Here is a 15,281-nt window from a genome sequence, read left to right as displayed (position 1 = left end):
GACTGTTACTCGAAGTTCTGAGCCTTGTGCCCAATGCATCCACCTGAACCAACATCAGAAAGAGGAGTCATGACTCCAGATTCCAGGTGTGTGCCTGTAAAACCTGCATAGAGAATTGGGGGGGTTTTGGTCCCCCCACTATGGTCATATGTCACTGCAATATGCTGAGATGTTACCAGGCAGACCTAGACACTCCCCATCACCTGCATGGAGAAATAGAAGGAAGAGAGACTCCAATCTACAGAGGGTTGGTGGGATGATGGTGTCGGGGAGGATCTGCTACACTAATAACTCTCTTAGTTATTATTTTATACATTTCAGAGGTTTGTCAGGACTAATCACTTCCCTCATCTTATTTTCAGCCAAACCGAAGAAGAAGATGACACACAACAGATTATCAGGTTAGTAGGACATCAACTTTTCATATGGAGTCTCTTCTGGATGAACATTTTGTTCTGTTGTAGTCTGGATCAGTGGTGGAACTACCAGGGTCACAAAGGTTGTACTAGCAGCTTGAGTCACATTGATTAGGATGGCACCTACTGAAATAAATGTGTTTTGATTTGTCATGTGACTTTGTGTCATAAGTCATTGATAAGTGGCAGCAGTGTGAGCCGGGGCTTATAAAAGGCCCTGTGGTGGGAGTTAGTGGGAAGGGCCCCTGGACCAAAGGAAAGGGCCCCAGCTGTCAGGGGGACCCTTCATGGTTTCTCTTTGCTCCTCTGCTCTGGATGGTGAGTCCATAGTTTGGATGCTTCCACAATCCTCCTGTATTTCATGAGATATCTTCTTTTAGGGTTCCACTCTTCGGGTTTATAGTTAGAATATAATATTTCCAACTCTGTCTTATAAATACTATTTCATGTGTGTATGAGGAATAAAATATTTTCCTTTCTCTCATAAAGACTTCAAAAAGGAACACAAAGTGTCTATGAAAGAGGAATTCCAGAAGATTAAAGAATATAATCCCTGTAGGGGGGAGACTGTTCATCTACAGAAAAGATACATCAAGTTATCGATGAGAAAAGGACCCCAGAAAAAAGAGGGAAAAGAACAAGAATTAAGGAGTTCAGGCAGCAGACATCTACAGACCATGGAGAAAAGACCTTCTGATGGATCCTCCCCAACCACAATCCAGGCCCTCTTTGACCCTGATGAAGTTGGTTGTATCCCTAAGATTGTGGTGTTAGAAGGACCTGCTGGGATTGGGAAAACAATGACCTCCAAGAAGATCATGCTGGACTGGGCCTCTGGGAATCTCTACCAAGACAAGTTTGACTTTCTGTTTTATCTGAGCTGTAGAGAAATCAACACCATCCCTGGAAACATAAGCCTTGTGGGACTTTTATCCAGAGCCTGCAGACTAGAGAGTTCAGATGACCTGGTGTCTCTTCTAGAGGATCCTGAAAGTCAAAGAAAACTTCTCTTTCTAGTTGATGGGTTTGATGAGCTGAGTTGGACTCTGGAGGAGAAATCTGAGGTTTGTCACGAAGAAAACCACAAGGAAATAATTCTCCAAAGGTTGCTCAGGAGACAGGTTCTCCCACATTCTTCTCTGATCATCACCACGAGGTCACTGGCCATGGAGAAACTTAACACATTCATTGATGGTCCTCGCAATGTGGAAATCCAGGGATTTACAAGGGACGATCGAGAGGAATATGTCCATCAATTCTTTGGAAATAAGGAAGATGCAGACAAGGTTCTCAGTATAATAAAAGACAATGAAGTTCTGTACACCATGTGTGCCGTCCCCATCACATGCTGGATTGTCTGCACTGTAATGAAACAAGAAATAGGAAAAGATTTGGGTGTAATTCAGTGTAAAACGACGACTTCAATTTACCTTCTCTACCTGGAGGTTCTAATAACCCATCACAGCAAGGAGCAGTCTGTACGCAGGAAACAAACCTGTCTGAAGAAGCTGTGTGCTCTGGCCAATCAGGGGGTTCTGCAGCAACAAATCTTATTTGAGAAGAAAGATCTGGAAAGACATGGACTTTCTCTGTCTGAGGTGGAGTCTGTATTTCTGAATGAGAACATCTTTCATTGGGACATCCGCACCCAGACCTGCTACAGCTTCATCCACCTGAGTGTACAGGAATTCCTTGCTGCTCTGTATTATGTGCTGGATGATTGGTTGGGATTTATGAAAGGTACTTTCCTCCCGGAGATCTGTAAAGGAGAATCACTCCGTGACTTCAGTTTCCGGCACTCACATTTATCATTAGCTGTACAATTCCTGTTTGGTCTCCTAAATGAAGATCAGGTGAAGATATTCTCAGAGATCACAGGAATCAACATCTCACTCCGAGCCAGACCTGCAGTGATGAAATGGGCCATGAAGTACATTGATCGAGATCTCTATCCTCAGACCATCTTCTATCTGTATGAGACTCAGGATGAGGACTTCATTAGGAGCGTCATGTCTGGTTGTTCAAGTCTGGAGCTGTGGGGCTCATATACTGATCACTTGTTGATGAGAAGTAATTATTCCAAGGAGCTGAGCTATTGCTTGAAGGCTTTGAAGAGAGAAACTTTTCAGTCTTTATCTTTTGAATCGTTCACTGTGGATCCGGAGTGGCAGAAACTCCTGTCTCCATTCCTACACAGGTGTCAGGAGGTCAGGTAAGTGAGTGTGAGGATATCCTAACTGAATGTAGAGAATGGGCAGGAACCTGCATACAGTATAACGGGGATTATCAGACCACACGTGTTAGAAGTCCTGGGAACTCATTCTTTCCTCAGTCCTCTGCCCTGGGTCACACTGGTGGGATCTTTCCAGCGACATTCTGGTGACATGTAAAGTTGCAGGTGAAATGAAAACACACAGATTTTATGGGGTTCTCTCTTAATTGCTGCACCTCGAGTCGCTGCAACAACAAAAATACTTCTTGTTCTACTTTTGGGTGATTCTTGAGCTGCACGCCTCCCATAGACTTCAATGTAAAATCACCAGCAAGTCATACATTTGTCTTCATCTTTGTGACTTTGCTGCGACTTCTGAGGCAGTGCTTTATTTACCCCTCACCTTTCCTCCCTGGTCATCCTTGTTGCCTAAAAACTTCCTCCCAAGCACATCCCATTCACACCTGAGCGTAGCAGAAACGCATGTGCCCGCTCACATTTTTCTGCAGATTGTGGCAAAACACATCAAAAACGCACTGGAGCACACATGTCTCCTTCTAAATTGAAGAAAGAGAGAAGGGAAAACCAACTGGAATGAATGAAAGAACATCGGAACGCATGAAAAACTGCATTTTTGTTGTGTTCCGGTGCATTTTTAATGCATGTTGCGCGTTCCAGTGCAGTTCTGTGTGGAGGAGATGCGGCGTGTTCTGCTTTTTTCTTCGGCTTGAACACACTGGAACTGCAAGCGCTGATGTGAACTATGACATTGACCACCATGTAACCTACTTTCTGTGCGTTTTAGATGGAGATGAAAAGTAACTGAAATGCATGGAGTGTGAACCGACCCTCAATCGGCTTCCTTTCTGTTCTTCTTTCTTCACAGCTCATCTCTGCAACCCTGCCCGCCCATTGGCTTGTGTGGCGTCGGTGTCATGCATTTCCATGACACTGGTGACCTGCCTCCGTCTTGTCCTGCCCACCGCTGATGTCATGCGTTTCCATGATAACGGCGGCCGGTGCAGGATAGACTTTGAGCGCATGCGTGAGCAGTAAACTGGCATGGAGCATGCGCAGGTGACATGCGTTGCCATGACACTGTCGGCGGCTGCACCAATAGGACCACTGTAGGTGTGTCCTCCTTGCAGGTCACATGACAATAGGAGACCCCGCCCCCCACATCTCTCAGCAACAGCTTTCAGCTTCTGTCGGGGACATTTCTGCTGCTGGTCGTTGTTTCCATAATCCAGCGCTGCTTTCAGCTGACACTTTGCTCCAATCCGGGGAGGACTCGGATATCATGTGACCACAATGTCTATATCCCGGGAATGCTGGTGATGTCATCTGATTATTGCTTTATGCTTGATTGATTTTCATAGTTTAACCCCTCCAGAAGATTCCCTCCCCCTTTTCCAGAGGATTTCCCCCCCTCCCCCTCCATAGGATTCCCCCCCACCTCCTTCAGAGGATTCCCCCCCCTGCGTTATTTTAACTGATAATTGCGCAGTCATGCAGCGCTGCACCCAGTTGAAATTTCTGTCCTTTTTTCCCCCACAATTTGAGCTTTCTTTCGGTGGTATTTGATCCTCTGTGCAGTTTTTATTTTTTGAGCTATAAGCAAAAAAAAATTAACATTTTGAGAAAAAACCCAATATTTTTTACTTTTTGCTGTAAAACATGTCCAGAAAAAAAATTAAAAATCAAATTTTGTCATAAATTTACACCAAAATGTCCCCCGCTCCGTGTCTCTCAGCTCCGTGTCCCCCATTCCGTGTCTTCCGCTCCGTGTCTTCGCTGAAAAATCCCGATACGTGTAAATTAATTGGTTTATGTGAAAGTTATAGCGCCTACAAATGGCGGGATAGATACTGGGATATTATTATTTTACTGGTAATGGTGGCGATCAGCAACTTATAGCGGGACTGCGGCGGCATTCTGACACTGGGGGGGGACTGACTTGGTGTCACTGAAGTCAGGACTTCTGGGAGAATCGCACCATTTACATCGGATTAACCCTTTCCCTGCCCCTCCCCCAATTATACCATTCATCACACACATGATCACATGTCACCCACATGTACCCCATCCCCCAAAACTCCACATGTACTTGTTGCAGAGGATCTGGAGGATACAAAGATGGTCTTTGTGTGAAGGATTTACAATTTGTGCCGAAGTCACCAAAATTCCCGGCAATGTTTGTAATATGTGTGAGATGTCAGCTTCCATCTGTGGCCTTTCACAGGGTGAATGTAACATTCCCTGACATTCCATCCTAGGAGAACATCGTCCTAAGAACATTCGACCAGAAGAGCGAATAATGTGTGGAAGAGCTGAGCTCCGTGTATGGAGATTCCTGAGCTCCCCACTGGCTGTGTCATGGATCCCATACTGCAGAGGGAACCGCCATACCGAATCCAGGAGATCGATCTCTGTACATTGTATGTTCTGTATAGGAGATCGATCTCTGTACATTGTATGTTCTGTATAGGAGATCGATCTCTGTACATTGTATGTTCTGTATAGGAGATCGATCTCTGTACATTGTATGTCCTGTATAGGAGATCGATCTCTGTACATTGTATGATCTGTATAGGAGATCGATCTCTGTACGTTGTATGTCCTGTATAGGAGATCGATCTCTGTACGTTGTATGTCCTGTATAGGAGATCGATCTCTGTACGTTGTATGTTCTGTATAGGAGATTGATTTCTGTACATTGTATGTTCTGTATAGGAGATCGATCTCTGTACATTGTGTGTCCTGTATAGGAGATCGATCTCTGTACATCGTATGTTCTGTATAGGAGATCGATCTCTGTAGTAGACGATTCAGTACACTTAATATTTATTTCTTCTGACCATCAGCTCCATCTAGTGGCCATAATGCAGTATTTTCCTGATTCACTCTCTTCTTATGACTGGAGATAAAATCTTCTCTAACTCTTCAGGTTGAATGTAATTGGGTCAATTTTCTCTTCTGATCGAATGTTAGGGAATGTCACATTCACCCTATAAAAGGCAACATTTCACACAGATTCCACACATCACAGAGATGATTTGTGACTTTTGTGTGAATATTGAGCCATTCACAGGGCCCTTCTATAAATCGCCCCGACAATGATTTCTAGGGCACACACACCATCCAATCTCCAATCTCTCCATTAAATCCAGTATAAAGGACGAGGCTGTGTGGAGATAATAAATCACAAATCTGTCCAAAGGTCGATCTCTTGTGAAATGGTGAGAAACTTGTCTGGAAGGTTCCCTCTTCATTCCCCCTTTTCCTATCTTCCAATATACAGCACAGACCCCCAAGATGAAAGGATGATAGCGGGGGTCTTGTTATTATCAGGACACATATAAAGGGTTCCCCTAAACCTGTATGGGGGGGAGATGAGAGGGGGAGGGGAATGATAACTGCAATCCCTCCCATCTCACTTCATAGCCCCCAGTATTGGGATATTATGTCCCATCATGAGATTCTATGACCTCCCCAGTGTGTCTGCACCTCGTAGAGGTTGTCCAGTGTTCAGCAGTGGTGCCGACTGACCTATCGCCCTCCTCCTGCCGGGTCAGGTGTGAGCTGCCAGTCATTCATTGGTGGACAGGAATGGGTGTGTCCAGCCAGTGGAGGGAAAGCTTAGTGTTCAGAGATCTGGAGGAGGGAAATAATTCCAGGGGTGTGACATCATCACCCCAACATTGGAGGGACCAATTGTCTGCAGAAGTGGGCGGAGATGGGAATGTCTGAACTGCATTGTATATGTTAACCAAAGTGGTGTTCCAGGATTTCCCAGAATGTGTTGATGAATGGAACCTCTTGTGTAGGTAGTCCGGAGATCCTGTATATACAGTACATATATATATATCAGGGGCATCGAACGTTTTGTCTAGAGTGTGACTTCAAAGACCGATCATAGCCACCAATGACATCAGGACCAGCATGAGAGTGTAGAGCCGGAGGGAAGGCAGCCATGTGGGAGGGAAATGTTGGGTGTTACATTGTTAGCGTGTTGTCAGAGGTCATACATTCCTGGTGGTAATTATTGTCTCATTGTTGGTTTAGGTTCGAGAGATGTGCTATTCCCAGTAAAGATTGTCCGGGAGAGGACAGAGCAGAAGAAGATGAATCGGGTCCTCCTGATCTTTCCTTTCTGATGAACCCGGAGAGTAAAATTCAGACATTACGGTAAGTGAGATCTGTGATCCTGCAGTGATCGGGAAATGTGACGTCTTGTGATTGTTCCCGTCTCTCGGTGTTTCCTGATATCTCTGGGTGTCCTCCATCCTCACCGATGTAGAATCTTCCATCACCTTCCTCTTCTCATGTCTTCTCCTCTCTGAGGGAATCTTTCTCTTTGTGATCTCATCCATGGGATTTGGGGTTCTCCTTGAAGTAGACCTGTGAGCAGGCTTTGTACATATGGAATGAACATCCCTATCCATAACAAGCAGGAAATAGGATCCAATACAAACCCTTAGGGCTCGTTCTCACGTGTGATTCTGAAGGAGGAAGCAATGCTCACTAACACTCCTGTGACGGAAGCGTAGGCAGGACAGAACACGCAAAGAACATGGGGAACACACAAAGCTTTATTGAACCATGAAAGATACTCAATAGAGATGAGCGAAGTATTGAAAAACTCGATTCGACTGATTCGGCGAATTCGTGGACAATATTCGATTTGAGTCGAATATATTCGCTGTGAATTTAACTTAAAAAAGGGTGTTTCTAGGCTTCAGAGAGACTTAATATTAGTGCAGAACACTGTACCTTTAATTTAAATGCCCTTGGAGTCTGCTGGGGAAGAGAAATAATACTGTCAGTCAGTATGACATGCAGATGAGTGCCGTCGATCTTAGAATCACCGCACATTTCACTCATTTGGCCAGTCACGGGGCCAAAACCAGTGTTTGGAGCCACAGTGTGGCGGTGGAGGCAGCAGCAATGGGAGGCCATACAGCAACCTATGACAAAATGGAAACCAGCAGGAGTGTGAGGAGACCTGAAAGTGGCACATGGCAGAGTGGGAGCAATGGGAGGCGGTACAGGGACCCAGGTCACACTGTGGGCTCAGCAGCAGCGTGACCAGGCGGTACGGGGGCCCATGGCCGATTTGGGGCCTGGCGGCACCTATGGGAGGCCTTTAATCTGCCAGCAACCTATGACAAAATGGACAACCGCAGGAGTGTGAGGAGATTTCAAAGTGGCACATGGCAGAGTGGAAGCAATGGGAGGCCGTACAGGGACCCAGGTCACACTGTGGGCTCAGCAGCAGCATGACCAGGCGGTACGGGGGCCCATTGGCGATTTGGGGCCTGGCGGCACCTATGGGAGGCCTTTAATCTGCCAGCAACCTATGACAAAATGGAAAACCGCAGGAGTGTGAGGAGACCTCAAAGTGGCACATGGCAGAGTGGAAGCAATGGGAGGCCGTAAAGGGACCCAGGTCACACTGTGGGCTCAGCAGCAGCGTGACCAGGCGGTACGGGGGCCCATTGGCGATTTGGGGCCTGGCGGCACCTATGGGAGGCCTTTAATCTGCCAGCAACCTATGACAAAATTGAAAACCGTAGGAGTGTGAGGAGACCTCAAAGTGGCACATGGCAGAGTGGAAGCAATGGGAGGCCGTACAGGGACCCAGGTCACACTGTGGGCCCAGCAGCAGCGTGACCAGGCGGTACGGGGGCCCATGGCCGATTTGGGGCCTGGCGGCACCTATGGGAGGCCCGTAATCTGCCAGCACCCTATGACAAAATGGAACCCTGGGCTGGGGCAGGCAGAACCGCCGTATCTTTATCACGTTTTTCCCAGGCCACCGAATGGCGACGCTGCATATGCTGACGCAACGCTGTAGTCCCAACATGGGCCCCCTGGCCACGCTTGACTTTCTGGCCACATAGTCGACATTAGGCTACGTTTACTTCCTCGGGCGGCTTGACGAAAACTTGCCACACCGCCGAGTAGGAAACTTTGCACCCGCTACTCCTCACTGGCTGACTGCTACTTCCTCCGTGCACACCGGCACCACTACTGGCTGTGGTGGTAGGCTTCAGTGGAGCTGCTGCTCTACTCCGTGGCCGTTTGCCTCCACTGACACAGCTGCGACCCTGCTGCCTCCTGGCAGCAGCAATGGAAGGCCGTACAGGGACCCAGGTCACACTGTGGGCCCAGCAGCAGCGTGACCAGGCGGTACGGGGGCCCATGGCCGATTTGGGGCCTGGCGGCACCTATGGAAGGCCTGTAATCTGCCAGCAACCTATGACAAAATGGACAACCGCAGGAGTGTGAGGAGATTTCAAAGTGGCACATGGCAGAGTGGAAGCAATGGGAGGCCGTACAGGGACCCAGGTCACACTGTGGGCTCAGCAGCAGCGTGACCAGGCGGTACGGGGGCCCATGGCCGATATGGGGCCTGGCGGCACCTATGGAAGGCCGCTAATCTGCCAGCAACCTATGACAAAATGGACAACCGCAGGAGTGTGAGGAGATTTCAAAGTGGCACATGGCAGAGTGGAAGCAATGGGAGGCCGTACAGGGACCCAGGTCACACTGTGGGACCAGCAGCAGCGTGACCAGGCGGTACGGGGGCCCATTGGCGATTTGGGACCTGGCGGCACCTATGGGAGGCCTTTAATCTGCCAGCAACCTATGACAAAATGGAAAACCGCAGGAGTGTGAGGAGACCTCAAAGTGGCACATGGCAGAGTGGAAGCAATGGGAGGCCGTACAGGGACCCAGGTCACACTGTGGGCCCAGCAGCAGCGTGACCAGGCGGTACGGGGGCCCATGGCCGATATGGGGCCTGGCGGCACCAATGGAAGGCCTGTAATCTGCCAGCAACCTATGACAAAATGGACAACCGCAGGAGTGTGAGGAGATTTCAAAGTGGCACATGGCAGAGTGGAAGCAATGGGAGGCCGTACAGGGACCCAGGTCACACTGTGGGACCAGCAGCAGCGTGACCAGGAGGTACGGGGGCCCATGGCCGATATGGGGCCTGGCGGCACCTATGGAAGGCCGCTAATCTGCCAGCAACCTATGACAAAATTGAAAACCGCAGGAGTGTGAGGAGACCTCAAAGTGGCACATGGCAGAGTGGAAGCAATGGGAGGCCGTACAGGGACCCAGGTCACACTGTGGGCCCAGCAGCAGCGTGACCAGGCGGTACGGGGGCCCATGGCCGATTTGGGGCCTGGCGGCACCTATGGGAGGCCCGTAATCTGCCAGCACCCTATGACAAAATGGAACCCTGGGCTGGGGCAGGCAGAACCGCCGTATCTTTATCACGTTTTTCCCAGGCCACCGAATGGCGACGCTGCATATGCTGACGCAACGCTGTAGTCCCAACATGGGCCCCCTGGCCACGCTTGACTTTCTGGCCACATAGTCGACATTAGGCTACGTTTACTTCCTCGGGCGGCTTGACGAAAACTTGCCACACCGCCGAGTAGGAAACTTTGCACCCGCTACTCCTCACTGGCTGACTGCTACTTCCTCCATGCACACCGGCACCACTACTGGCTGTGGTGGTAGGCTTCAGTGGAGCTGCTGCTCTACTCCGTGGCCGTTTGCCTCCACTGACACAGCTGCGACCCTGCTGCCTCCTGGCAGCAGCAATGGGAGGCCGTACAGGGACCCAGGTCACACTGTGGGCCCAGCAGCAGCGTGACCAGGCGGTACGGGGGCCCATGGCCGATTTGGGGCCTGGCGGCACCTATGGAAGGCCTGTAATCTGCCAGCAACCTATGACAAAATGGACAACCGCAGGAGTGTGAGGAGATTTCAAAGTGGCACATGGCAGAGTGGAAGCAATGGGAGGCCGTACAGGGACCCAGGTCACACTGTGGGCTCAGCAGCAGCGTGACCAGGCGGTACGGGGGCCCATGGCCGATATGGGGCCTGGCGGCACCTATGGAAGGCCGCTAATCTGCCAGCAACCTATGACAAAATGGAAAACCGCAGGAGAGTGAGGAGATTTCAAAGTGGCACATGGCAGAGTGGAAGCAATGGGAGGCCGTACAGGGACCCAGGTCACACTGTGGGCTCAGCAGCAGCGTGACCAGGCGGTACAGGGGCCCATGGCCGATATGGGGCCTGGCGGCACCAATGGAAGGCCTGTAATCTGCCAGCAACCTATGACAAAATGGACAACCGCAGGAGTGTGAGGAGATTTCAAAGTGGCACATGGCAGAGTGGAAGCAATGGGAGGCCGTACAGGGACCCAGGTCACACTGTGGGACCAGCAGCAGCGTGACCAGGCGGTACGGGGGCCCATTGGCGATTTGGGACCTGGCGGCACCTATGGGAGGCCTTTAATCTGCCAGCAACCTATGACAAAATGGAAAACCGCAGGAGTGTGAGGAGACCTCAAAGTGGCACATGGCAGAGTGGAAGCAATGGGAGGCCGTACAGGGACCCAGGTCACACTGTGGGCCCAGCAGCAGCGTGACCAGGCGGTACGGGGGCCCATGGCCGATATGGGGCCTGGCGGCACCAATGGAAGGCCTGTAATCTGCCAGCAACCTATGACAAAATGGACAACCGCAGGAGTGTGAGGAGATTTCAAAGTGGCACATGGCAGAGTGGAAGCAATGGGAGGCCGTACAGGGACCCAGGTCACACTGTGGGACCAGCAGCAGCGTGACCAGGAGGTACGGGGGCCCATGGCCGATATGGGGCCTGGCGGCACCTATGGAAGGCCGCTAATCTGCCAGCAACCTATGACAAAATGGAAAACCGCAGGAGTGTGAGGAGACCTCAAAGTGGCACATGGCAGAGTGGGAGCAATGGGAGGCCGTACAGGGACCCAGGTCACACTGTGGGCTCAGCAGCAGCGTGACCAGGCGGTACGGGGGCCCATGGCCGATTTGGGGCCTGGCGGCACCTATGGGAGGCCTGTAATCTGCCAGCACCCTATGACAAAATGGAACCCTGGGCTGGGGCAGGCAGAACCGCCGTATCTTTATCACGTTTTTCCCAGGCCACCGAATGGCGACGCTGCATATGCTGACGCAACTCTGTAGTCCCAACATGGGCCCCCTGGCCACGCTTGACTTTCTGGCCACATAGTCGACATACGGCTACGTTTACTTCCTCGGGCGGCTTGACGAAAAATTGCCACACCGCAGAGTAGGAAACTTTGCCTCCGCTACTCCTCACTGGCTGACTGCTACTTCCTCCGTGCACACCGGCACCACTACTGGCCGTGGTGGTAGGCTGCAGTGGAGCTGGTGCTCTACTCCGTGGCCGTTTGCCTCCACTGACACTGCTGCGACCCTGCTGCCTCCTGGCAGCAGCAATGGGAGGCCGTACAGGGACCCATGAGACACTCTGGACCTGGCAGCAGCATGAAGAGGCGGTACAGGGGCCCATGGCAGATTAGGGGCCTGGCAGCAGCAATGGGAGGCCCGTAATCTGCCAGCACCCTATGTCAAAAAATTCAACACAACAGCAGTGTGAAGAGACCTGAATGTGGCACATGGCAGAATGTGGCGATGGAGACAGCAGCAATGGGAGGCCGTACAGGGACCCATGACAGACTCTGGACTTGGCAGCAGCATGAGGAGGCGGTATAGGGGCCCATGGCAGATTAGGGGACTGGCAGCAGCAATGGGAGGCCCGTAATCTGCCAGCACCCTATGTCAAAAAATTCAACACAACAGCAGTGTGTGAGGAGACCTGAAAGTGGCACATGGCAGAGTGTGGAGATGGAGACAGCAGCAATGGGAGGCCGTACAGGGACCCATGAGAGACTCTGGACTTGGCAGCAGCATGAGGAGGCGGTATATAGGGGCCCATGGCAGATTAGGGGCCTGGCAGCAGCTATGGGAGGCCCGTAATCTGCCAGCACCCTATGTCAAAAAATTCAACACACCAGCAGTGTGAAGAGACCTGAATGTGGCACATGGCAGAATGTGGCGATGGAGACAGCAGCAATGGGAGGCCGTACAGGGACCCATGAGAGACTCTGGACTTGGCAGCAGCATGAGGAGGCGGTATATAGGGGCCCATGGCAGATTAGGGGCCTGGCAGCAGCTATGGGAGGCCCGTAATCTGCCAGCACCCTATGTCAAAAAATTCAACACAACAGCAGTGTGAAGAGACCTGAATGTGGCACATGGCAGAGTGTGGCGATGGAGACAGCAGCAATGGGAGGCCCGTAATCTGCCAGCACCCTATGACAAAAAATGGAACACACCAGCAGTGTGTGAGGAGACCTGAAAGTGGCACATGTTTGGGGCATGATTCATGGCGGATTTAGTCAGTTGTGTCAGGAACTGGTGGTTTGAAATCCAGACTAATCCACGCCTGATTCATTTTCACAAACGTGAGTCTCTCCACACTTTGGGTGGACAGTCGTGTCCTCCGCGGAGTTACAATACCTCCTGCCGCACTAAACACGCGCTCCGATGCCACGCTACTGGCCGGGCATGACAGCCTTTTCAAGGGCAAATTCAGCTAGTTGGGGCCAAAGGTCAAATTTCGTTGCCCAGTAGTCAAGGGGATTGTCTACCTCGGTTGGCAGGGTGCTGTCCAAGTAGGCCCAAGCCTGTTGTTTGAGCTCCTGCTCCAGGTCCACCTGATGCTGCTGCTGCTGCTGCTGCTGCTGCGGCTGGTTAGTAGTTTCCTCACTGCGCTGGTGAAGAAAGCTACTCATCATCGACTGCAGACTGAGGCAGCCGCTGCTGGTGGAGCTGCCACTGCTCCTACCACCCCACCCCTCCCCTGCTGCCATGGCAGCGTAACGCGAGCGCACAGGGCCCACAGTGTCTGAGGATGGACGTTGGCGCACAAAGGCAGAGACCAACTGACTACATAGGTGGTTTTTATAGTACGTAATTTTGGCCTCCCTCTCAGCAGGTGTGAAAAAGGCCACCATTTTGGAACGGTAGCGAGGGTCCAACAAGGTGGACAGCCAAAAGTCATCCCTCTGTCTGATGGTTATTATTCGGCTGTCGCTACGCAAGCAACCGAGCATGCTATGGGCCATTTGCGCCAAGGAATGCGAGGGACTCCCTGCCTCCATCTCCACAGCATACTGCCACGGTGCGTCTGGGTCCTCTGTCTCCTCCTCCTCTACCAGATGCTCCTGCTCCTCCACTCCTGTCCGCTGAGTGGAAAAACCACCCATTTCACTCAATAATTCCTGAGCACAAATGTCCTCCTCTACCTCCTCCTCTTCTACCTGTCCTGGCCCCACAGGGGTCATGTGGCGTTGAGATCTGTGTGCCACGTCTACCGCACCCTGACCAGCCATTGTTAACAGCATTTGTTCCAGGACGTGCAACAGAGGAATGACGTCGTTCATCCCATAGTCCTGCCGACTCACGAATAGCGTGGCCTTCTCAAAGGGCCTGAGCAAGCGGCAGGTGTCACGCATGAGCTGCCAATGGCTGACATCAAAGTTACACAGGGGAGTACCTTTATCCACTTGTAACATCAGGAAATCGGTGATGGCCTTTCGCTGCTCGTAAAGGCGGTCTAACATGTGTAGGGTTGAATTCCACCTTGTTGCAACGTCGCAGATCAGGCGATGCTGTGGAATTCCATTCTGCTGCTGCAGCTCAATGAGGGTGTTCTTTGCGGTGTAGGAATGGCTGAAATGCATGCACAGTTTACGTGACATTTTAAGGATGTCTTGCAGTGGGATGGTGGATTTTAGGAACCGCTTGACAACCAGATTGAACACGTGAGCCATGCATGGCGCATGGAACAACCTTCCTTGACGCAGAGCAGACACCATGTTCTTTCCGTTGTCGGTCAACATGGTTCCGATTTTCAGTTTGCGCGGAGACAGCCATCTGTCGATTTCTCTGTTCATTACACTCAGAAGTTCCTCCCCTGTGTGACTACATTCGCCAAGGCATACCAGGTGCAGCACAGCGTGACACCGTTGCGCCCTGCACATGTGATATGCCGGTCGGGTAATGGGACTTGGCACGGGGGTGGCGGCTGAGGACACGGCGGAAAAAGAGGTGGTAGAGGCGGACATCTTTGCTGGACCAAGGACGTGCAAACGTGGAGGCAAAAGCGTCGTGACCTGTCCAAGTTGCTGGTGCGGCTGTGCCGGCACCACGTTCACCCAGTGGGCCGTAAATGACATATACTGTCCCTGACCGTAGTTACAGCTCCACACGTCGGCGCTGCCGTGCACTTTGGCAGAGACCGACATGCTCAAAGACTGGCCCACCATCTCTTCTACATGTGAATGCAGGGCTGGCACTGCCTTTATGGCGAAGAAATGACGGCTTGGCACTCTCCACCGCGGCGCGGCACAAGCCATCATTTCTCGGAAAGGTGCTGAGTCCACCAGTTGGAAAGGGAGGGACTGCAGCACCAGCAACTTGGACAGGAGGACGTTCAGCTTTTGCACCGTCGGGTGCGTGCTCGCAAACTGTTGTCTCTTGGAAACGGATTCCAAGAAAGACTGTTGACGGAATCCGAGAAGAGGAGTAGCAGGAGAAGGAGCATCTGAACGAGCGGAAGATGCCAACGAGCGACAACTCCCCTCAGCAGAGGTGTTGGAGCCTTGACTGGCTGATAGGGGGCGATTGACGACGTTGGGTGACGGAGCAAGTAACGGAGCGGGGGCTGGGGCAGGCAGAACCACCGTATCTTTATCACGGTTTTCCCAGGCCACCGAATGGTGA

At 51.4% G+C, this 15,281-nt stretch overlaps 1 protein-coding gene across 2 annotated transcripts in view; it reads left to right on the top strand.

Moving 5' to 3' along the window:
• LOC149456138 (NACHT, LRR and PYD domains-containing protein 12-like) overlaps window positions 1-15,281 on the top strand; it is a 77,961-nt gene that overhangs the window by 22,555 nt on the left and 40,125 nt on the right. Inside the window, exons 4-6 of one of the 2 annotated variants that reach the window (XM_089685379.1) lie at window positions 363-401; window positions 906-2,628; window positions 6,694-6,816. In XM_089685379.1, the coding sequence (XP_089541505.1) occupies window positions 363-401; window positions 906-2,628; window positions 6,694-6,816 (1,885 nt within the window). Of the gene's footprint in view, window positions 1-362; window positions 402-905; window positions 2,633-6,693; window positions 6,817-15,281 lie in introns of those variants that run through there. The other variant, XM_089685380.1, reaches the window with a different exon arrangement.

Source organism: Staurois parvus, unplaced genomic scaffold (genome assembly GCF_062004578.1).
Source record: "Staurois parvus isolate SC_StPar_1 unplaced genomic scaffold, SC_StPar_1.0 ptg000374l, whole genome shotgun sequence".
Classification (NCBI taxonomy): Eukaryota; Metazoa; Chordata; class Amphibia; order Anura; family Ranidae; genus Staurois; species Staurois parvus.
The sequence above is the reverse complement of the archived record's forward strand: the minus strand, read 5'-3'. Positions and strand labels throughout refer to the sequence as shown.